Genomic DNA, 22,400 nt, shown 5'->3' with positions numbered 1-22,400 from the left:
AAAAAGTTGGACGAGTTCATTCTTACTTTCCCGTGTTTAGCATATTAAATATGCGTTTATTTTACGCTGAATATCAAGCTATGTTAGTATTCCAGTGATATTTTTATATATTTATTGCAGTTGCTGCCTTTCGCTAAACCTCGCCAGGATAGATTCTGATGTAGCCTCACGTTGGAACATACCATTGCGCTAACGCAGCGGGAAGGCTTTTTTTTGTTGTGACAGCGGAGTCGCAACCTGGTGGTGGGATTCGATAAGGCGACCAGGAAAAGCCTCCCTTTGCTTTACCTGTGGTGATTATTTATTCATCCATTCCTTACATTGACGCAGGAACTGGCGTCGTCGGGATTACTTTAGTTTTTTCCCCCGAATGTCCACTGCGCGAGCAGAGTGGTTGTTTGTTTAGGTAAATGCCGGTTTGACGCAGCCATTCACATTACGACGGCTAGATAGCGAATCAACGATTGGGGCTAGCGAGCTAAAGCTAACGCGGCTAAAATGATTCGCCATTCCATGAATTTAAAAATGCCGTGTATATTTGTTTTGGTTTTTTAAAACGAACCGTAATAAATGAACAGTCACAACACGTTAACGTCACCCCGTGTGTGTGGTGATTTAATTTTTGTTCTAAGTGGAAGTCGTGACTGTCCCGTGTTTGCCCACCGGCCTCTTGTTGTCCCCGATGGCTTTTAATCAGGACACAAGTCGCCTTTCACACTTGTCACGCAGATCTAATATGATTATTTGCAGTCATATACGACCGATTTAATTCATGCCCTTCCTGTATATTGACATTGACACGCAAGGTGACGGGTGTGCCGAATTGTGATTTCGGAATCCTCCTCTAGCCGCAGTGAGGGAATCAATTGGATGATAGAATGCAACCATACATGTCAGCACGGTACGCTAGTGGTCTGCTCGTTTGCCTCAAAGTTACGAGGTTCAAATCTGGTCGACGGCCTTCCTCTCTGGAGTTCGAGTGTCTTCTTGGCACAACCCGAACACAAAGACAAAATGTCTAGTAGTGAATGGTTGATTATTTTTGTGTGTTCTGGATGGACACTGAGACATCAATTTTATTTATCAGTCATCCTGCAGCCTATCCCAGCTGACTTTGGGCGAGAGGCGGAGTACACCCTGCACTGGTCGCCAGCCTCAAGCGGGTGACATGTAAACAAACAATTGTTCACGAACTGTGAAGCAGATGTGCAAACCACTCGATCGCCGTGCTGTGTGCGCGCATTTAACTGGACAGTGAACCTCCACATATTCTCCGTTTGGCATTCGCGTATCATCAGTTTTATATATTTTTTATTTACTTATGGGAGGTCTGTCATTTACTGAAAAATTCACCTGTCCGCACCTTTTGTGCCTCCAAAGTTAGTCAATGACACTTGTGCCTTTTTTTGCCGGTCAGTCCCCTGACCTCCGGCCGCGATCGTTGGACTGTTCCGGCCTCGACCCTCCGGTCTGATTCATAAAAATGATCGTCCTCCGAGCGCCCGAGACGGACTGCCCAGCTCTGGGGATGTAAAGATTCATCGAAAATCGATTTAATATCGATATAAACTGCTCAAAATAAAATGGTGATTTCATCTGTGGATCACTGCAGCAGCACACAAGCAAACAGAGACAAGCGTGGCTGCAATTAAAAAATAAAAATATTGAATCAAAATCGGCAACTGAAAATCGAATTGGGGCTTGAGTGAATGGTTACATCCCTAGCCAGCTCGGCCTACAAGTAGTCCTTTGCTGCCATCTTAGGCAATTAGCGTGCAGTTTAAACTAGAATGGCGACAATTATTCTTATCAACTGGAATACACACAAAAAAAAGTTGTAGCAAAATCTATGCCTCAAAGCTTTGCAGTGATGTTTGCCTCACATGGACTCATGTTAGTGCCAACTTAAGTGTGGCTCAGGAAGAAAGTCGTCCGCCGTTTGGGTGGACCGGCTCATACAACTGCGCAGCTATAGTAAAAAAACGTCGTCCCCTGGCCAGGACCCGCCTTTTAAAGCCACACAGATTCAAAGTCACAGAATTGTGACTGTATTGATATTGTTTAATAATACAAAATCATTTTTATGCAATAAAAGAATAATCAATTCTAAAACTATCCGCTAGCATCAATTAATTTGCAGATTTCACTGTAATTCGACTGTATGATCTTTGATATTTGTTCCTATCAGCAATGTTTTTTATTTGGATGGACCTTCTCTCCATTCTGAGGTTTCTGTCTTTTTTCAGTCACAGTTGTAGGTCATTGCATCTGGCATCAACGATGGCCTTCAGTAAAGGTTATCGCGTCTACCACAAGTTGGACCCGCCCCCCTACAGCGTCATTGTGGAGACGCGTGCCCGGGAAGAATGCCTCATGTTTGAATCCGGGGCTGTCGCCGTCCTCTGTAAGGGAACCTCTTTTTTCAATTCGCCGCCATTTTACCGCACCGGCCGTCTCACGTTTTGTTCCTCTTTGTCTTCAGCGGCGGCCGAGAAGGAGGCCATAAAAAACACATATTCCAAGATTGTGGACGCTTACGGGATCTTGGGCGTCCTCCGTCTCAACCTGGGTACAGTCTTTTTGCCCATTCATTACTTAATTCAAGTTTATCAGTCAGCATGATTCTTTTTTCTAACATATACCCTCACTGTATTATTTCTTTGTACGTGGATTCAAATTAATGCTGGGGGAAAAAAACGATTTCAAAGCATGCTTGCTATCAGGAGAAATAAAGGAATCTAATAAACCTTGCAAAGATGTTGCCCCTCTTCCCGTACCGCAGGCGACTCCATGCTCCACAGCCTGGTGGTGGTGACGGGCTGCAGCTCGGTGGGCAAAGTGCAGGAGTCGGAGGTGTTCCGGGTGACGCAGACGGACTTTGTGTCGCTGAAGAATGACCCCGGCGACGATGAGCGCATCGCCGAGGTGCGCAAGGTGCTCAACTCGGGACACTTCTACTTTGCGTGGTCCGCCTCAGGCGTCAGCATGGACCTGAGCCTCAACGCACGCCGACGCATTTTGGAGGACACCACCGACAACCGATTCTTCTGGTAGGAGCGCTAGCAGTCAGCCTTTGTTATTTTGATCAATCAATTCCAGATCAATTCCTCACATTTTTTTAAAGTTGCCTACAGTCTATGAACTCATTCACGGATACTGACAGACATTTGTCAGAAATATTTTCAACGAGTCGGTGTGGAAAAGGGTCTGGCCAAGCTTGTCTGTCCAGTTCAGTTTTGTCCTACCGAACTGATGCCAGGAGATGGCGGCATTGCATTACTCTGGATTAGAAATAAGCACAGCTTTATATTCGAAGATAAAGATTAGGTGGTGAATCTCGGCATGTCACTTTGATTCTGAGGGCGAGGGGTGGCAACAAGTTGGCAGTCATCCAAGTTTTGCCATCTCTCTCTCCAACGCAATTTGTTTATGTGTAGTCTTAACAGATTATGTGTCACAATCATGAGAAAAATTCCGAACATTTTCTTCACTTGCTGGCGTATTGTCATGCTCCTGTTTGCTACCAGGAACCAGTCCTTGCACCTACACCTGAAGCATTACGGCGTCAACTGTGACGACTGGCTGCTGCGGCTGATGTGCGGCGGCGTGGAGATCCGCACCATCTACGCCGGACACAAGCAGGCCAAGGCGTGCATCTTCTCCCGCCTCAGCTCGGAGCGGGCCGGCACGCGCTTCAACGTGCGCGGCACCAACGACGACGGACAGGTGGCCAACTTCGTGGAGACGGAGCAGGTGAGCGGCAAACCATTGCGCATGCCGTGTATCTTGACGTGTGCGCCATTGGAACAACGTGAGGAAATGAAAGCGCACTCTCAGGAGCAGACTAAAATCCACCACCGGCCTTTCTTAATCGAGCGCTTTTTTTATAATGCGTCACCGAAACAAAATGGGCGTCTGGCCGGGCCGGAGGGACTGACCATTTCGCCCCCGGGATGGACTGCCCAGCTCCGATATGTATTATTGTTATTATTATTTTTTAATCCTTGGTACGAGCCTTTTTGTTCCCGCTTGTTCCATGTCGTTAAAACAGGCTAGTTCTACATATGGCAAAATTATTGCAAAAACACATTTCATCCTCATCTTGCAACCATCCATGAGAAAATGTGTTACGGTTTGATGACAATTTGAATGCGTTTGAATTGGCTGCGTCCTTTCTCTTGCGGAACAGGCCATCTTCCTGGATGACAGAGTGTCGTCGTTCATCCAGATCCGTGGCTCCATCCCGCTGTTTTGGGAGCAGCCGGGGATCCAGGTAAGTCAAAAAGAAAATCCACCCGCATCCTCAGTCGGTCAGCAATTCCTAAAAAGCTGAGCACGCATGGCCGTCAGTGAGGCTGGCGTCGTTCTCGGCTGTCAACATTCATTTTTGGATGTTCGGGAGAGTTGCGTCTCATGCCCACGATGGCAGCCGAGCGATGCCGTTTAACACATCTCCGTGTTCGTGCTGTGTTCAGAAAAAGTCCCTTAAGGGGGTTTGGTTGCACCTGAACGACAATCGGCAACCCGGTCAACATGATGACAACCCTCACTTGGTATAAGGCTCTTTCTCTCTTGCTTGTTGCGCTTTTGTTGGTGTTGGGCTCACGCAGTCTGGAGGGAATCTGTGCAGTGTCATGCCAACCAACAAATGCGCTGGCCGGCATCCTGACTTAGCAGTGCCTCCATATTATAAGATGCAGGTTGACTGAGTTGAAAATAAAACAAGTGGGTCGGGAGAGCCGCAGCCACCGATACACTTTCTGCCGTTCGCCGAGCGGCACAATCAGTCAAACGCAAATGGACTCTAACCTGTGATGTCGCTCATTAGGCCAGACGCTTTAAAGGTGCACATATTAAACACAAATAAGAAGGTGCGTACAGTCATTAGCTCATTTGCTGTAACATGTAGAAATGCAGGATGAAATACATTTTTAAGAAAAAAAAATTAATTATAAGGGGACTAGAACGGATAAGCGGCTTTTCAATTTATTTCTATAGGAGAAAATTTATTTGAGTTTCAAGCTTGACCAGGAAAAATGCTACAATATCTGTGACTTTAGTGCATGTGTGTGGCTTTAAAAAGTGTGGCCTGGCCTGGTGAGTGATTTGGGAGCCCAACTATTTAGTTGTAAGTCAAGGTTGCACGGTACCACAAAAACATAGTGACAGTGTCATGTCACTTTTATCAGACTGATTGGCTAAAATGCGGTATTGACCTTGGTGGCCTATAATCAGCAATCGGACACTGTCTTGTTTTTTTTTATTTTTATTTTGTTTTGCATCTTAGAAAAACAGCTTTAAGTGTGGACCTAAGTTGCTTTTGGGGCTTGACTGACATTGCACAGATGGCATTTTTGGAAGGCAGCCTCACTGTTGGTCGGTAAAGGGCATTTCTCTGTTTTTCTCAGCTCCCCGACATCTTTGGTCAGGTGAGAGCCTGGACTGAAAACACCCCCTCGCCCTCCCACCTCAAAGCTTCCACTTTATTCGTTAGTCCACAGCTGGCTTGATGCTGCTAACTCTTATGAGCAAACTAAAAACGAAGGGAGGTGAACCGGGGCTTGTTTTCAGACGCTTTCAGAAGGTTGTTGGTGCTTCCAGCTTTTGACGTCCTGCTTTAGCGCTCCCACTAGTTCCCTCCGCCAATGTCCCCTCCCAAAACTCTGCACAGGAAAGACCGTTTTTGTATTTCCCCACGATGAGGTAAGACACTTTCTTTAGTGATAGTAAAAAATGTGAGGCACCGATACAGCTTCTTGTCCTCCATTTTAAAAAAAATGTAGAATAGAGCTAAGCGTCCCAACCACTGTGGTGAGGAAATGACTCCCGCCTTTTAAAGCCACACACACTCAAAGTCACAGATATAGTGTGGAAGGTAAAAAATCAACCGACCGTCAAGTTGAACAAATGTTCGCTGTCAACATGATGCCTCTCGCCTTGCGTGCAATTATTAAAAATACATCACGCCAAGCGACACCGACGGGAAGCGGTGACCAAATGAAACCTGACGTGCCTCGTGATGATGCACAACTCAGTAGAACTTGGAGGGCATGGTCGGGGGAGGAATGTTTGCCCTGACGACAAGCAAAAACCTGCGAAATTCCTGCGCTGACAGGCGCGCTTGACTTCGGTGTGCCAGATGAGTGCTTTCAGTGAGTCATCACACATCAGGAAATAGATGAGATGAAATAATCATAAATTATTTTTATGTAACAAAATGTGGGAAAAAGTAGGGCGGATGCCACCTATTTCATAAAGAAAGCTAGCATGTGACCAAGTAAGGGTGTGGAAGGAAAAACCAAGAGGAAGTAATCTTGAACAAAAGTGAAACCTGCTATAATGCCTCCAAAGTGCAATTTAAAAGGCATCGAGTTGAGAGCAGAACTTTTAAACCATCATGTTTGGCCCACACGGAGTCGAAGGAATAGTGTACCCAAAATATTTCACGCACACACGCACACCTCTCCACCTCAAAATCGCTCGGCCAGATCTGCACCCAATGTTTCATTTGTCATTTTGGTGTTGTCCTAATAAATCTCAATGCAAATAAAAAGCACTCTGCAAATGTCTGTGGTGGAGGTGATGAAAGTCCGGATAGATGACTCTTCGGCGCGTGTCCCCTCTATCCTTGTGTCCTATGCCCTTTGCCGCTCTCAAGGTCGTTGTGCAAACGCCGATCTTCACCGCTCACCCGAGACACACTATGCGTCAGGTGTGTGTTAACGCATGACTCTTGCCGTGTCTGCCCCTCAGGTCGGCTCTCATCGCGTCAAACTCTCCCGAGGATTCGAAGCCAACGCGCCGGCCTTTGAAAGGTACTTGCAAGTATCCTCGAATTCTGCCCTCCATCCGGAAGTTCGCAAGCTCGCTCACTGCTTGATGAGCTGCTACAGCGAGCCGTCTACAAGTCCTCTTCATTGGCCTTTGCCTCGCACAAGGCAACACTTCATCAAAGTCTTGTTATCTCTTGTCGACTGCCGGTGGACATTTTGTGCTTGGGCGCTCGCTCGCTCGCTTTTTTCTTAAGATACCCGCCTTAATCAACATCCCACACCTTGCGCGCTTGCAACCTTATCAATTTTTCTGGCTGCTCAGGCTGGCGACGATGTTGCAGAACAACTGCCACTAAACACGCACGGCCCGAAGGTAAAATGAATTCACATGTCAGTGATGACAAAGCAGAAGACAATTAGAAAGGGAAGCAAGCTGCTTTTCAAACAAAATGCAAAGGCTCCTCCTTACTTTGACTTTGGTAAAAAAAAAAGAAAAGAAAAGGTAATGTAAGCTTGCTGTCGCACCGCCCCAGCCGTCAAGGATATGGCAAAAGGAGGGTTGCAAAATGAGCCGAGAATTGCTGCTTCCGACCAAACTTTCCAATTTTTCCAGCAATTTTCACGTTTTATGGCATTTGGCCATCACACTGCAACCTTAAGCAAGGAGGAAAACTAAAGTCCTCCACAATTTAGCATCCTCACACCTGCTGGTATACATAAATTCAGATTTGGAAAAAATTGGACAGAGTCCGTTTTTTAAAGTAAACCTGGAAACTTTTTTTTTTTGTTTTTTTATCAATTATTTCTATTATTTATTTGTTTATTTATTTTCAGACACTTCACTGCCCTGAAGAGGTTGTACGGCAAACAAGTGATCATCAATCTGCTCGGCAGTAAGGAAGGAGAACACATGCTCAGCAAAGCCTTTCAGGTGAGACGCCAACATATCGTAAAACTCATCCTCACTGTTTTTTGGTTTATATCTCAGTATTCTACAACTTTAATTTGATCCAGTACATTGTTGTTTTCGTCAACGATGATGAAAATATTTTGTTAACGCCCCTAACGTTGCCCAGCACTGATCCAGTATCGTACATTTGTCAAGTACAATTCAGTTGTATTTAACTAAGTGCATTATGGTGGAAATTGAAAAGAAAAGTTTTTTCTTGTAGTTGTTTTTTTTGTTGTGGTATTTGGTGTAAACAATTTTGTGAAGAAACTACACTTGAAATCATAGATATGTGCAGCTCCTCCAACTCTAGTCATTTTGGTTTGTTTCCAGAGTCACTTGAAAGCGTCGGAGCATGCCGCGTCGGTCAAGATGGTCAACTTCGACTACCACCAGAACGTGCGCGGCGGCAAGGCGGACAAGCTGCACAGCGTGCTCAAGCCGCAGCTCGGCAAGTTTGTGGAGGAGTGCGGCTTCTTCTACTACTCGGGAGAGATGGGCATCTCCAGGTCAGGCGCACATTAGACGCGATGCACTGGACTTGGTCTTTCTGGATACAAATCCTCCTTTAGGCATTTTTTTGTATATGTTTAGGTTCTGTTTTGCTTTAACATGTGAGCAGAAACTGGATATGGGCATTAAAATCACTTGACTTGACACCAAGCAGCACTTTGGCCCATAGTAAACAATGCTTTGAAAAAGAGGCTTCAGCGCCACTGCCCGCTGAAGTTTAGTGACAAGCTAAACAAAAAATAAAGACAACTTTTCCTCCCACGAGCTCAATGCTAACGCATCATGGGAAACAGCATCAATTGGCTAATGAATAGCATCTACGTTACAACATTACGCAATGTTGAACACAAATGATGCAGCAACACATGGAGGCGGACGGTATGTTCTTTATCCTTTGAAAAAACAACTATTACTGCATTTTACTTAGTCATTTAAAGTGTTTTTTTTTCCGCCTCTGTAATTTGGGGCTTGCTTGAAACATTCAAGTCAACTTGAGATGTTCTTGTGATTTGCACAGATGTTACTTAGTCAGACCTCTGGCATGTTTGCAAGTAAAATGCATCCTTGACATGTCACATGTCGTTTTTTTTTGTTTTTTTTAGGAGCCAGGGTGGCACCATCAGGACAAACTGCCTGGACTGTTTGGACAGAACCAACAGTGTACAAGCCTTCTTTGCCCTGGAGGTACGGCAGTAGTCGGACAAGTCGGCAATATACTCGGGAAGGGCTTCAGTCTCAATGATTTTTATGTAAAGTTTTTTGGGGTGAATTTATTGATGATGCAAGACGTGAAGGCGTCCATTTTGGAAAGCGTAATCGTGTTGCTGCATTGCTTTTAGATGCTGGCCAAGCAGCTGGAGGAAATGGGCCTGACGGAGAAGCCTCAGCTGGTGGCCCGCTTCCAGGAGGTGTTCAGGACCATGTGGTCGGCCAACGGCGACTCGGTCAGCAAGATCTACGCGGGCACTGGCGCGCTGGACGGCAAGGCCAAGGTGGTGCACTCACATGCCGCTCCGCTTGGACACGCACGCCACTCATGCAGATGTCTTAAAACCGTGCTGTGTGCGTGCATTACTGCGTGCTCTCTTAACGCTCGTGTGTGTCATGTGCTGTCTCTTTCTGCCGCCCGTCGGAACCCTCTGCACGTGTGGTAAGTTCCTGTTTGAGCCTTCTTGTCTTTTTTCCAAATTCCTCATTTAAGTTTTCGTGGCAGGACGGGTGAGAGGCTTTATTTCCTCTTTGGTTTTTATTTGATTTGAGGAGACCTTTCTTTTCTCCTGAGGCGGACATCTAATCGTCGGAAATTCCGGCGTGCTTATTAGAGTGGTTCCCAACCACTGTCAATTATCCATTTTTCTCAAATTTGCTCACTCACCAAAAAATGTCATTCTTCAATCTCAATTGAATGGTTGAAAAAAATCATCTGCGAAAAATATATCTTCGTTCATCTGTCTTTACCTGTAACAATTGGGTGCTCTTACACGGGGTGACACCAGCTGCCATTCCCCCGTGTGTCCACCTCTTGCCATTCATACAAAAATTGAAAAAAATAAATTAAAAGCTTCCACGCTCTCGGCTGCTTTTTTTTTTTTCATCATTTTTGCTTGGTGGCGTTCCATGAAATGTTTCTGATTTAAAATATGTACATTGGTTGGAAAACACTCTTGTTGTCTGACATGGGGAGAAAAAAATGACAATCGAAGCAAGCAAGCAGTGCCGTTTGTTCCTAAATCAAAGCAATCAACCACATGGCCCCGCGCGGGAACTGGCGACCGACTGGCGTCAAGTAACCGGTCGCGGTCTCCTTGTGCCGCCAGGCGGGAAAGCTGAAAGACGGCGCTCGCTCGGTGACCAGGACCATCCAGAACAACTTCTTCGACAGCTCCAAGCAGGAGGCCATCGACATCCTGCGGCTGGGCTCCACGCTCAACAGCGACCTGGCTGATAAAGCTCGGGCCTTGCTCACCACCTCCAGCCTCTACGGTAAGTCCAACAGCCCCCTTCTCCCCACCTGAGATTAGCTCGTGTGTGCCGCCGCTACGTCGGCCCGACGTTTTGTCTAACGTGACTTTGTCTTCCTCCTCTCCACACTGCTGCGCTCTGTTAGTCACTGAGCCCGTCTTGCAGTCAGGTACAGTACATGAGCACCCCTCAAGTGCACTGACCCGGTCCTGCACTTTCACCTCATGTGTGCTGGTTGTTTCATTGAAACATACTGTGCTTAACCACCACACGCACACACACAAATGGTTCACAGGTGTCTTGCCTGTGGCATGCTTTCATCAAAATACCCCAAAGAGCACTTTTTTTTTCTCAAAGAAAAATGAACATTAATTAATTCTTTTTTTTAATTTTTCTTCCCTGAAAGAAATTCTCCAATAATTGCTTGTGAGATTTCAAGTTTTCTCTACAAAAAATGTTTGCCTTTTGAGAGCGTTCTGGATTTTTGACTTTTTCTTGGAAGATTCCAATGGCAGGTCATTTATGCCAGATTAACGAAAATAATAACTTGAAAAATAAATGAAAGTTGACAAATTTTGTAAACGTACAATATATGCAAAACGTTTTTGTTTCCAGTAGAACTTTATAAATGATTAATCTTTTTCTTTTTTCACTGTTGAAATAATTATTTCAATGGTGTTTGGTTTTACAATTTATGTCCTTTTTTTGTCACTTTTTTTTCGCGCACACATCCCAAAAGCCGTTGTCATGTGTTGTCAGTGGGTGTATTCACTGTGAGTTTTTTTTTTAATTTTCACGTCATTTTCTTTCATCTCATCTATTAATAATTTCTTAAAGATGCATTCCACCTGCGTGCATGCTCTCATTTGGCCAACCCGTTTTTGTGCAGCCTCCCCCAGGGTGCTGCTGGGCATGTGTCAGAATCACGGCAAGTACACGCGGCCCAAGCAGATCCGGGTGTGCGTGGGCACGTGGAACGTCAACGGCGGTAAGCAGTTCCGCAGCATCGCCTTCCGCAACCAGACGCTCAACGACTGGCTGCTCGACGCCCCCAAGATCGCCGGGCACCCCGAGTTCCAAGGTGCCTCGGCCTGTTTTTAACGTCCACATTTGGGCCTGTACGGGGCTGCTAAAAAAGATTTTCCTTTACAGGAGGGTCTGGTCCGCGTCCCCTTGGAATTATTGCAGTTAACTCTTCTATGTTCTCCTTCCAGACAGCAAAGCCAATCCCGTTGATATTTTTGCCATCGGCTTTGAGGAAATGGTAGAGCTGAATGCCGGAAACATCGTCAGCGCCAGGTATGGGTAGACAAAAGTATTGGACGCATGCTTGCTCCCGAATTGGTGGTGGGGACTTTAGGGGAGGTAACGTATGCAGAATGCGAGCACTCTACTTTTTGTTTTAATGAAATAAAATGTCCCCCCATGTGCACTCGCTCTCACCAACACCTAATAGAATGTCTTCCTGGGAGCGCGGAAACGGTTCACCGTCACATTTTCTTCACGTTGGTCTCAACACTTTGCTTCACTCGGATTTGACATAATATTTGAGCGCGTGTCACTGATTTCTCGGCAGCACCACCAACCAGAAGCTGTGGGCCGCCGAGCTGCAGAAGAACATCTCTCGGGACCACAAGTACGTGCTGCTGGCGTCAGAGCAGCTGGTGGGCGTGTGCTTGTTCGTCTTCATCCGCCCGCAGCACGCGCCCTTCATCAGGTGCGCAAAACCAACCTCGGCCATCCGTGTATTATTCCTCCTTGACGTTTTCCATTGTCAATTGAAAAAGTGATTAGGTCATTATTTGATTTAACGCGTGTTAGTAAAGCTACGTTTGCTCGTTAGTCACGGCAAGAAGCGCTGATTCTCAGTGTACTTGCATTCTTTTTTTTTTGTTTGTTGTTTCGTCTTTTTTGTCATGACTAAAATGAGGACATTTTTACTCTTACATTGTTACATTTGAAAACAAATAAGCCAACGAGTCATTATTTTCATTTGAAAATAGACCAAATTTTAACTGGGAAAAACAAAGAACAAATACTATACAGCTTGGCAGTCAGACCATTTGGAAGTTTTTTTTTTTTTGCGTGTTGTGCAGGGACGTGGCGGTGGACACGGTGAAAACGGGCATGGGTGGCGCCACTGGCAACAAGGGGGGCGTGGCCATCCGCCTGCTCTTCCACACCACAAGCATCTGCTTCGTGTGCTCACATTTCGCTGCGGGACAGTCGCAGGTCAAGGAGAGGAATGACGACTACAACGAGATCACGCGCAGACTCAGCTTCCCCATGGTCGGAACGCAAACAAAATGTTGAAACGGGCATGGGAAAGATTTAATTTAATCCTTTGCCGCTACTTCTCCTCTAGGGTCGCCTGCTCTACTCTCACGACTACGTTTTCTGGTGCGGCGACTTCAACTACCGCATCAACCTGCCCAACGAGGAGGTGAAGGAGCTGATCAGACAGCAGAACTGGGACGCGCTGACCGCCGGCGACCAGCTCTTTGACCAGAAGAATGCCGGAATGGTAAATCAGAAATTGTACAGATTGAGTCCCAACAGTTTGTTTGTTTTTATTGTGGCTGTTTTTGTCCAATCAAATTTTACTCTTCATGTGTTGCTTTGTCCATGTCAGTAATCATCTTCTTTTTTTTTTTTGTACCGTGTGAATACTGAAAAATAGCAACTTTGCATGTCCACTTTTCTCAAACAAAACATTCAAGTGAATGTCACGTTTAACTTAAAGGTTCATCGTCCTTCCCATTCCAATTTCAAAACTTTACACTCATTTGGAACAACTTGGAAAATAATTTCCACATTGCAAGAATTCCAACAATTCTCCCCAATTAACACTTTTTACAACAGATATTATTTACATATTACAACTTGAAAATAGTCAAAATAGCACCTCCATTTCCGACATCTTGCACACTATTTTCCACATTTCAAAATTCATTCCTTTTATTTCTTGACCTTCCTTACGTCCTCTGTGTTCAAAAAATTCTCCAAATTAAGTCATATTTTACTTGAATCTATCCGCAATGGTTAAATCAAGGAAGCTGGATGGTTTTTTTTTCTTTTTGAATTCATTTAAATATGATTTGGAGGCACTTGTGCTATGAGGCTTAATGTCGTCTTTCCACTTTTGTTGACCGATTCAATCAAAACTCACAAAGATTCCTCTGCGTGGTTCAGGTCTTCCGGGGATTCATTGAGGGGAAGCTGGACTTTGCGCCCACGTACAAGTACGACCTTTTCTCCGAGGACTACGACACCAGCGAGAAGTGCCGCACGCCCGCCTGGACCGATCGAATCCTGTGGAAGCGCAGGAAGTGGAACTTTGACAAAACAGGTACCCCGCAAGCATTTTGCTCTCCATTCAGCCAGTCAACGGAGGGAGAGGGAGGGAGGGAGCGAGCGAAGGGGAGGGAGGGAGGGAGGGCGCGAAGGGGAGGGAGGGAGGGAGAGAGAGAGAGAGAGAGAGAGAGAGAGAATAAAACTATTAACATTGCTTTAAAATGTTTGCATGCAGCTGAGGAGATGAATGTGGTGGGTGCTGCTTCAACATCAGCTGAGAACGAGGACGACCCGGATTTCCCCTGGAGCTCCGGGACCCTCAAGTACTACGGCAGGGCTGAGCTCAAGACCTCAGACCACAGGTTGGTGCAATCCAATAAGTCCTTCCATTGTTACAACCAAAAATACTTGATTTCCCTGCTGCATTTCATAAAATGTTTGATCGAATTTGAGCTATTTTTTTTCCCAGGTAAAACTGATTTATTTTCTGAGTCTACTGTCAGTCTGACTTTGTGGGATGTTTTTGCAGTAGGCAAAGCCTGGTTTGATGGGTGCGGCTCTCTTGGTGATGGGAGTTGGCCCAGGGTCGCACTCACGAAGCAAATTTGAAACAAATTCCTCTATTCTAAATAAAGATAATTTTGCTCATTTGGTGACATTTTCAGCGCTTGCTAATGTACCAATCGGCTTGCAGGCCGGTGGTTGCCATCATGGACGTGGACATCTTGGAGGTGGACCCGGAGGCCCGGCACCAGGTCTACAAGGACGTTATCGCCCTGCAGGGCCCCCCTGACGGCACGGTCCTGGTGTCCCTGTGCTCGTCCGGACCGGCCGACTACTTTGATGACGCGCTCATCGACGAGCTACTTGATAAGTTTGCCAACTTCGGCGAGGTCATCCTCATCCGGTGAGCCTGACGCTACCAGGGCCAAGACGAAAATAATCGCCGTCATGCTACTATGTGATGATAGTGTGATTCGCAGGAAAAATACTATTTTATTTATTTTTGGGGAGTGAAGAAAATTGTTTGTAATTAGCATTATTATTTCTTTTGTCAGATTTGTTGAGGAGAAGATGTGGGTGACGTTCCTGGAGGGTTACTCTGCTCTGGCCGCTTTGTCTGTCAGCGCATCTACTGTAAGTCACTCATTCGTCATAATAATGACCCTCGTGAAGACAAGTGGCTCACAGAACCGATGGATGGATATTAATAGTAGACATGTGTAAAAAGTCTTTTGAATTATTTTTTTTTATAAAAAGATATAGTTCCATAATAAAAGAAAGTGGTTTACTGTTAAATACAACGTTCAATGAAAAAAAAGGAGACCGGTAAACCATGCAATCTCTTGACTTACTTTTCAAGTAATATCAGTTTTAAATCTGTACAAGTGGATATTCATGATTCAAATTGAGAGCCTGGGCCTCGCTGCAGATTCTTGGCAAGGTGATGGATATCCGCCTGAAGAGTCCCGGCTGGATCAAGAGCTTGGAGGAGGAGATGAGCGTGGAGCGCATCTGCGGCAGCATCCCCACCTCAGCCAGCTCCACCCTGCTGGCCGAGGACGCCGACATGGGTGACGACGACTACGACATGGAGGGCGATGTGGACGAGGAGGTGGAGGCCATCCTTCCGCAGCACCTGCAGCCTTCCGCCGGCTCGGCGCCCGGCTCGTCCCCGCTGCCCTCGCCGCGGGGCAGCCCCTGTGCCTCCCCCACCCATGGAGAGGCGGTGGCACCCGCCAGGCCCGGACGTGGCGCTCAACCGGCCCGACCTTCGCAAGGTAAGCTGTGTGTTGTGCGGGGGTGCCTCTCCAAGTTTGCTGCTCTTATATAACCATAATTAGTTCACAGCTCGATTCTTTGTGTATGTACAAATTAATGAGATGCTACAACACTCGAGTTTGATTAAACGTTGCCGCTTGTACCAGCATTTCTGAGATGTTCATCTTAAATTGAAGGCAATATTGTGGCCTTCAAAGTTTTGGCTGCGATTGTTTAGTGCATATTAAAATGAAACCAAAACTATACGCATTGCAGAGTTGCACTTCTACTACAAAACTATCTATGAGTTCAAAAAGAAATACTTGTAAACAAAATGTCTTTGTCGCGAAGCATTTTTTAAAAAATGTTGAGGGTAGTGAAATCAAACGAGTAAATTAGGAAACTGCATTGTGCTAAAGAAAACTAAAATAAACATAATTATTTGTGGGTGAAATGTGCCGTAACTTTAGAATTTAAGGTAGCCATGACAAATCCACTCACTTTTGTTTTGTTTTTTTAAATGTAGTTCCTTTTAATTAATTTTCAGAGCAAATTTGTTCGTTTTTTTTATTAGTTTTATTTTTGGGGGGAAATGCTTCGTTTTATATGCTGTACTATTGTATTTTAAAACATTGTGCATTTTTTGTTCAAGATTAAAATAAGCAAACAAAAAAATCAGAGTAAGTATTGTGGAGTAAAAATGTAAGAAAAAAGAACATTACAACAAACAAGTAAATGGGCTTTCACTTGGAAAGTCCACAAATCAAATAAGAGTTCCTGTATAAAAGCACAATTTTACTTTTTTGGTTTCCTTTTTCGTAACAAAAATAACCTTGCTCATAAAACATTTCAGACATGAGGGTCATCTCAAAAGACAAGCTAGCCGGCCAGGTGTTAGGCGTCCTCGGTCGGGAAGGGGGCCCGCTTGTATTTGTGTGTAGCGTGCGTCAACACACAGGAGGCATCAGAGGAAGAGTTGACTGTGAACGCCGAGAGGCCTTCACCCGAAGACAAGAAGACAGAGATAAGGCGCATGAGGTGGTCACCATATGGAGATCAAGAATTGGAAAAAATCACACGAGGAGGCTGTACACACACACACCAAGATCAAGTTCAATTTTACTGGACAAAGCGAAAGCCTCGGATCATCCCGGACTACAACATCTGCGAAGGGTCTGTGGACCAGCTAGAGCAAGTAAGCACAATTATTTGCTGCTTTATTTTGCGTTATCGTTCATTTTAATTTTCATGTCCTAACTGTCGCGACGCTTGCTTTATTTTCAAATGTGTCAAAATGATTGTTGAAATGAAGTTGTCTGTGATGAATTGTTAAATAACAAGTTGTGTCACAAGGCGTGTTGTAAATGGTGAGATCACATAGCAAATGATGCCACAAGACTTTGTAGTTTATATGATGAGGCAAATACGAAAGGATGACATTTCAGGATCAAATGCTATAAGGAGCTCGCCAAACGTTTGCTTCGAAAGGCAGAAAGCAGGCGACTTTCCAGTAGATATTCAAAGCTCAACGCCAACAAGTTCCGAGCCGCCGCCGGTATGTGACTTGTGATGACTGTTATTTGAAAGTGCGACGTCGAATGGAATTTCAAATTGGTGCATTCTGAGCCGTCTCAATGGTTTTCCTAATTTTGTCTTTTGTCTTTTATTCAAGGTCGTCAGCCGAACCCAAACCTCGTCTTCAGCAAGCGCAGACAATGCATCAACCAGTGCACCAAAGGTGGAAGACATGCATGCAAAATGCGCTTCGACATGGTCTGTGTTTGTTGGCAACATTGACTTCTCTTGTCCATCTTTGCTGTTGTATCGCCTCCTGCTTGTCTTTAACGCTGTTTTAATAAATTCTTATCTTTCCATCAAAATCATTGTTGTGAACCATTGACTTATGACTAGATCTCCAATCGTCCACTTTGCAACAATGTACAATGCTGCATCTTACGCGTTTTCGCCCAGCTTGTCTGGGATCATATGATTAAAAAGGTCCTAAAAGACACATAAAAAAATATATGGCTAGATCTAAAGTTTTTGTGAGAAAGATAATATATATTGCTTTGCGTAGCACACCCGAGCAGCTTGAGTGAGTTTTGAATTGAACTGTCAATGACTTGAAAAATACAAATGCATCAAAGTCAGTGATGGACAGAATTATTGAATTTTTCAGTTTCATCTTTGAAAAATGTATTCATTTTTTTTGGTGTGGGGGGGGGGGTCCGTTTTAATTTTCTCCAGGCCCTCCTGTCGACTTGCAGCCCGGCGCGCCGCCATCCCAAGGCTTGGAGCCCAAGCGCGCGCCACCTCCCCGACCCAATGCGCCCCCGGCGAGACCCATGCCCCCCCAGCGCCCACCGCCCCCCTCAGGTAACGCCTTCCTGCTACGCTAGTCCAGCTAATGTGAAACGGGTGTTCACCGTGTGACTTTTATTCTTCTGCTTGACCCAAACCCCCTGGTCAAGGCGGCATTGGCCCCCTCCCTGTTAGAAGGGACTCCAGAGGTCACACCATTTTTGTGCACGATAGATACTTGCTACCAGTGCTTTACCCCGAGATGACCGTGACGTGCACGCTATCGGCCGCCATTCGGTTTCTTTACGTCGTGTGTGACAATTGTGTACTTTGGTTTCCGTTTGTGCCGCAAAGGACCAAAAAGCCCGGCTCTTTCTCGGCATGCCGCCGCCGCCGCAGGTGAGTGACGTAATGCAGTGCTTCACAAACTCTAAAAGTATGTGGTATCATTTGGGGCAAAAACAAATAGTAAAAGAGCACTACTAAAAACAAAGATAATCAAACAATTATCCTCCCTATCTTATCTGGTAACATTTTTTGTTTTTGATCGTCTCATAAATCTCTAAAAATCTAAATGTGTTGAATTTTCTTTTCCTCCATTTTGTTCCAGGAATAAAGAAGAGAATTTTTGAGAGTACAATAATAAAGTTGTAGGCTGTTTTAAATTCATCTCAGTAAAGTAGCACTTCTCTTTTTAAACTCATAATATCATATTCATATCACTTTATCTTGTGAAAATAATAATTGTATTCTCCAAAAAGTATGACTTTGTCCCAATAAAAAAATGCATCTTTGTTCTTGTAGAAATCGCATTTATGTTGCTTTATGACTTATTTCCTTGAAGAATAATTCATTATTTTTTTATTTCTATTGCATTTGTTTTGTTTAATGAATTATGAAGGTGGGTGCCATTGCACACAAAAAATGAGAGAAGCCCCCAGTGAAGGATCGGGTGGCGTAGGCAAGGGTATCAAAATCTGGGGGTAACATTTACTTCCTTTGCTTTGTCTGAACCCTTTCAGGTCGAGGCCAGGTCGCCGCAGGACCTCCCGCACCCGGAGGTGCTTCCAGGCCGGTAGGTTTCCACCTCAACGCCTCACAAAAATCACATCAGAAATAAAACGGTGGTGCCAAGTATAATTAAGGAAAGTTCTGGTTAAATTGCTCAAGCTGGTGGTCCTGGTCCAACTTGATCCCGCTAACGCTGATCGCGGTCATCCCGATGAGAATGTTGCGAATGCTCATATCGATACCGCCGTGTTTGTGCTTTTCTCCAGAATCTTCCCCCTCGAGCCGGCGTGATCAGTGTGCCTCCGCAGTCTCGTCCCTCTCCTCCTCCCCACCCCGGAGCTCCCCGCCCCGCCCTAGACGTGCACCCGGGCGCCCCTCGCCCCAACGCCGACACCCACCCCGGGGCCCCTCGACCAGTACCCGCCACGGCGGCCAAACCATCTGATCTTCCTTTAGGTGGCAACATGTTTTTATCTCGCCACGACATTTGTTGTATTGAAACTAAACTCACTTCGGTGGTGCCGCCCTCCAGCGGGACCCGCGCTACCGACGGTGCCCCCTGTTGTGAGGCCGTCAGTGCCAGCCCCCGTACAACCGCAAGCTGCCGGCGCGGCCCAGCCTCAGCTGCCTCCTCCCATGCAGCCCACGCCTGCCGTGCAGACGCTCGCCTCTCCGAAGCCGCCGCCGCGTTCCCGCTCGCATCACGCTCTGCCGTCGGACGCCGCCAAGGGCGACTCAGCCACCCAGGTTGGTGATTACGCTTGTTTTTTTGTTTTTTGTTTTTTGTTTCCCCCTTCTTTCTTTCTGTCAATGTGAAAATGGAGCTTCTCTCTTTTTAGCTTTCCTCACAAGCTTTTTGTGTTCTTCTGGCTTTTGTCCTTCTTGCCTCCTTTGTCCTTTCTCTCACAAGCCGGACGAGCCATCGGGGTGACAGGTACTTCACATCTCTCCTCCGTCGCTCATCTGCACCCCGCCATCCTTTAATGTTGCCGTGTCCTCCTTTCGTACGTGCTAGGATCATTTTGTATGATTTCATTCATGTGCTAGTGTTCCATGTGGTTGTGGCTTGAGGACATCACATGTGGGACGCCACGCTTGACAATCCAGTTTCCACCAGGCAGTACCACTCATTGCAGTCTCCACCTCCTTTATTTGGACACTCAGTAAAATGGGTCACTCTCGACCAGGTGTTTGAATTTGTCCCCCTTTTTTCAGGCAGCCTTACTTAACGCAGTGCTCACCAGTTTGTACCCCCTTTTTGGGCACACAAGCACAGTGGGAATGAAGTCCAGTATCCATCAGGTGGTCCCATTCATTTCAGTCCGTACCTCCTTTTTGGGCAGCCTTAGCAATAGGAGTGTGGTCTGGTCCCTAAAATGGCTTCCAGTAGGCCGAGGGCAAGGAAAGGCAAGGCAGCTTTATTTCTATAGCGCAGTTCATTCACAAGACAGCTCAATGTGCTTGACACTTCCAAATACAACTTTCAATTTCCAAACAAGAACCTGAAACATTTTGAAAGTGCGGGCGGGGAGGGGTGGATGGGATTATTCTTTGCTTTGTGGCCTTCCTCCTCTGCACACAACCTTCCTAAAATTTAGAACTGGACTGGTGGAAATGTGGTCCCAGAAAGGCGGCGTAGGTAGCTCTTGCTGTAAAACAAGATTGATTGATTGAAGATTGCGATTGATGTTTTCTTTGTGTGTCAGACAAATGGACTGAACGGCGTCCAAACAAAGCCCAAGGCCCCGGACGCCCTCGACTTACTGCCTGCCCGGCAGAGCACCCGATCGCTGACCCGCGGCTCGTCCCTGAGGAGTCCGCCCTCCGTCCCTGCCTCGTTATCCTCCTTGATGTCTGCTGGCCTTCTTCCGCCCCCGCCGCCCGCTATTCCCCGCAGTCGCTCGCAGGAGACCCTGCGCACCTCCCCAAACCCTTTGTCCATGGAGACGCTGCCCGCCCGGCCCTGCAGCACCAACCCGTTTACCGGCCGGCACGACTGGGCGGCGCTCGTCCCCGCTGTCCCCGCCGCTGTTGCCCCGCAGCGCCTCTCTCGGGGGTCGTCCCTGATCACCCCCTCGTCGACCGTGCAATCCGTCCTGCCGCCGCGTCGCCAGCCCTCTAATTGGGTCACTTTTAACGACGACTTCCCGCTCCCGGCCAGACCCGCTGTCAGCTCCGCCGCCCTCGCCGAACCCGACTGGTTAACTGAAGCGGTGGTCCCGTCGGCCCCTCCACTTGAGTTTGACCTGTTCCCCGAGCCGGACTGGTTCACCCCTGCCCCGGCGTTCCCCGCGCACCGGGCTAAAACTCTGCCCTCCAACACGGCCCTGTTCTTTGAACCGGATTGGCTAAGCGCCATCCCGACCCTTCCTCCTCCTCCAGTCCCGTCACGCTCCGGCGCCGCTGTCCCGAAACACCCCGACGGCCCCGACTGCCTCCTCTTCGCTCGAGAGCCAACTGAACGCTGATCTAGATATGTATAGATCCAGGATAAACGTATATTTGTGTGTTTGTGTGAGTGTATTTAAGACGAGCCGAATCATGTGCGCACTCCCATCTTTCACTTAAGTCCCTCGATTTAATTCAAATTTTTATTTTTAAATGAGCTTTGGCACCTGTGCAATATCAACATCTGTTTCTGTGCTTCCCAACATTTACATCGGTGCCTTGAGATAAGAGTTGAGTGACCATGCTTGTTTCTCAGGCATATCGCAAATCGTCTTTCCCAATCGAAATGAAGGTTAAAGGAATTAATCTGTTCCTGCCCCCTTAAAAAAAATGCCGACATTTTTTTTTAAAATTGCGTTGCCTGTGTTGCTAAAGTAATAATGTTCGCTCCCCACATAACCTGAAAACACAGAAAATGAAAGCACAAAAAATGGTTTGTCCTTTTTTGCTTTATTGGCAGTTCGCAAACCACCTAAATGGCTCATTAGCGCCACCATCTGATACTGTCCTTCCACTGCAAGGAAACGCGAGTGAGTTGTGAATGTTGCTTACCCCATTTCAGAGTGGGAGCGCGAAGCAGACGCTCAACTCGAATAAATCCAGGCAGACAGCTCGTATCTCGAAAAACTACTAAGTGAAATGAACTCGTATCTCAAGGCACCACTGGAATAATAATGAGGACCGCTCAATTTCCACTCAAATTGACTTGCCAACACAGCTCAGTTGGACCTTCTGCCATCTAGTGGAAGAGAATTGAATTGTGCCTGTCACTCTACGTCACTGGCATAGATAAACAAAGATGTGGCTAAAAAAAAAAAAAGCTTTATTTGCATATGGATGCCACAAGATCTGCTTTCTTGCAGTAGAGCTCGGCACAAACTTACACTGAAGGTGCATAATTTAGATTTTGGACTTATCTGTATTGTAAATAATGGTTAGTGATATAGCAGGGGAATACGACAAATGTCTCCATTGTCTATGCGCACTTGTGCAATATCAATGAAGGGGTCAGGGGTCACGCTGCGCTCACGCTGCTCATGAATGTACGCTGTGTCGCACTGTCGCAGTGTACACATCATTTTTTCTGTAGGAACCGTGTGTGCACACAATATATGCACTCTGGCTGCTCATCCCACATATTGTGGATTTCTTTGCCCCCCCCCCCTCGTGAAAAGCAACAAACAGGTGTGTGTGTAATGTGTTTGGGGGATGTGATAAGCAACACACAGACACTTGTGGCGTGATGTGTTATGTGTGATAAGCAACACACAGACACTTGTGGCGTGATGTGTTATGTGCAGGGTGCTTTGTTTGTGCGCGTGTCATAATTCAGTGTTGTGTGAGTGTTTGAACACACAGCAGGACGGGACTTGATTCTCTGGCCTCTC

At 46.3% G+C, this 22,400-nt stretch overlaps 1 protein-coding gene across 13 annotated transcripts; it reads left to right on the top strand.

Annotated features, from left to right (window-relative positions):
• Positions 1–80: 80 nt before the first annotated feature.
• On the top strand, positions 81–22,261 carry synj1 (synaptojanin 1). Of its 13 annotated transcripts, XM_088279410.1 has the most exons (32): positions 191–406; positions 2,247–2,404; positions 2,483–2,569; positions 2,783–3,050; positions 3,528–3,753; positions 4,190–4,273; positions 4,476–4,553; positions 6,754–6,815; positions 7,608–7,704; positions 8,056–8,231; positions 8,838–8,919; positions 9,075–9,227; positions 10,053–10,218; positions 10,343–10,366; positions 11,087–11,278; positions 11,412–11,496; positions 11,774–11,914; positions 12,294–12,486; positions 12,563–12,721; positions 13,390–13,546; positions 13,727–13,853; positions 14,186–14,398; positions 14,550–14,628; positions 14,924–15,272; positions 16,106–16,447; positions 16,698–16,807; positions 16,925–17,025; positions 17,500–17,628; positions 17,908–17,952; positions 18,576–18,628; positions 18,831–19,020; positions 19,097–19,243. In XM_088279410.1, exons 2-31 carry the CDS (start codon positions 2,281–2,283, stop codon positions 19,007–19,009), a joined length of 4,281 nt encoding a protein of 1,426 aa, XP_088135536.1. In that variant the 5' UTR covers positions 191–406; positions 2,247–2,280; the 3' UTR covers positions 19,010–19,020; positions 19,097–19,243. The 13 variants fall into 13 exon arrangements, 12 of the variants coding, with proteins under 12 accessions (XP_088135530.1, XP_088135536.1, XP_088135537.1 ...); XM_088279411.1 differs by lacking the exon at positions 17,908–17,952; XM_088279413.1 differs by lacking the exons at positions 16,106–16,447; positions 16,698–16,807; positions 16,925–17,025 and adding exons at positions 19,475–19,498; positions 20,271–20,418 and having other exon boundaries at positions 197–406; positions 19,097–19,311.
• Positions 22,262–22,400: the final 139 nt, after the last annotated feature.

This window comes from Idiotropiscis lumnitzeri, chromosome 17, assembly GCF_059441095.1.
Source record: "Idiotropiscis lumnitzeri isolate Australia: NSW breed Sydney's pygmy pipehorse chromosome 17, RoL_Ilum_1.0, whole genome shotgun sequence".
In the NCBI taxonomy this organism is placed as follows: Eukaryota; Metazoa; Chordata; class Actinopteri; order Syngnathiformes; family Syngnathidae; genus Idiotropiscis; species Idiotropiscis lumnitzeri.
Note: the sequence above shows the minus strand (reverse complement) of the source record. Positions and strands in the feature narration are given on the sequence as shown.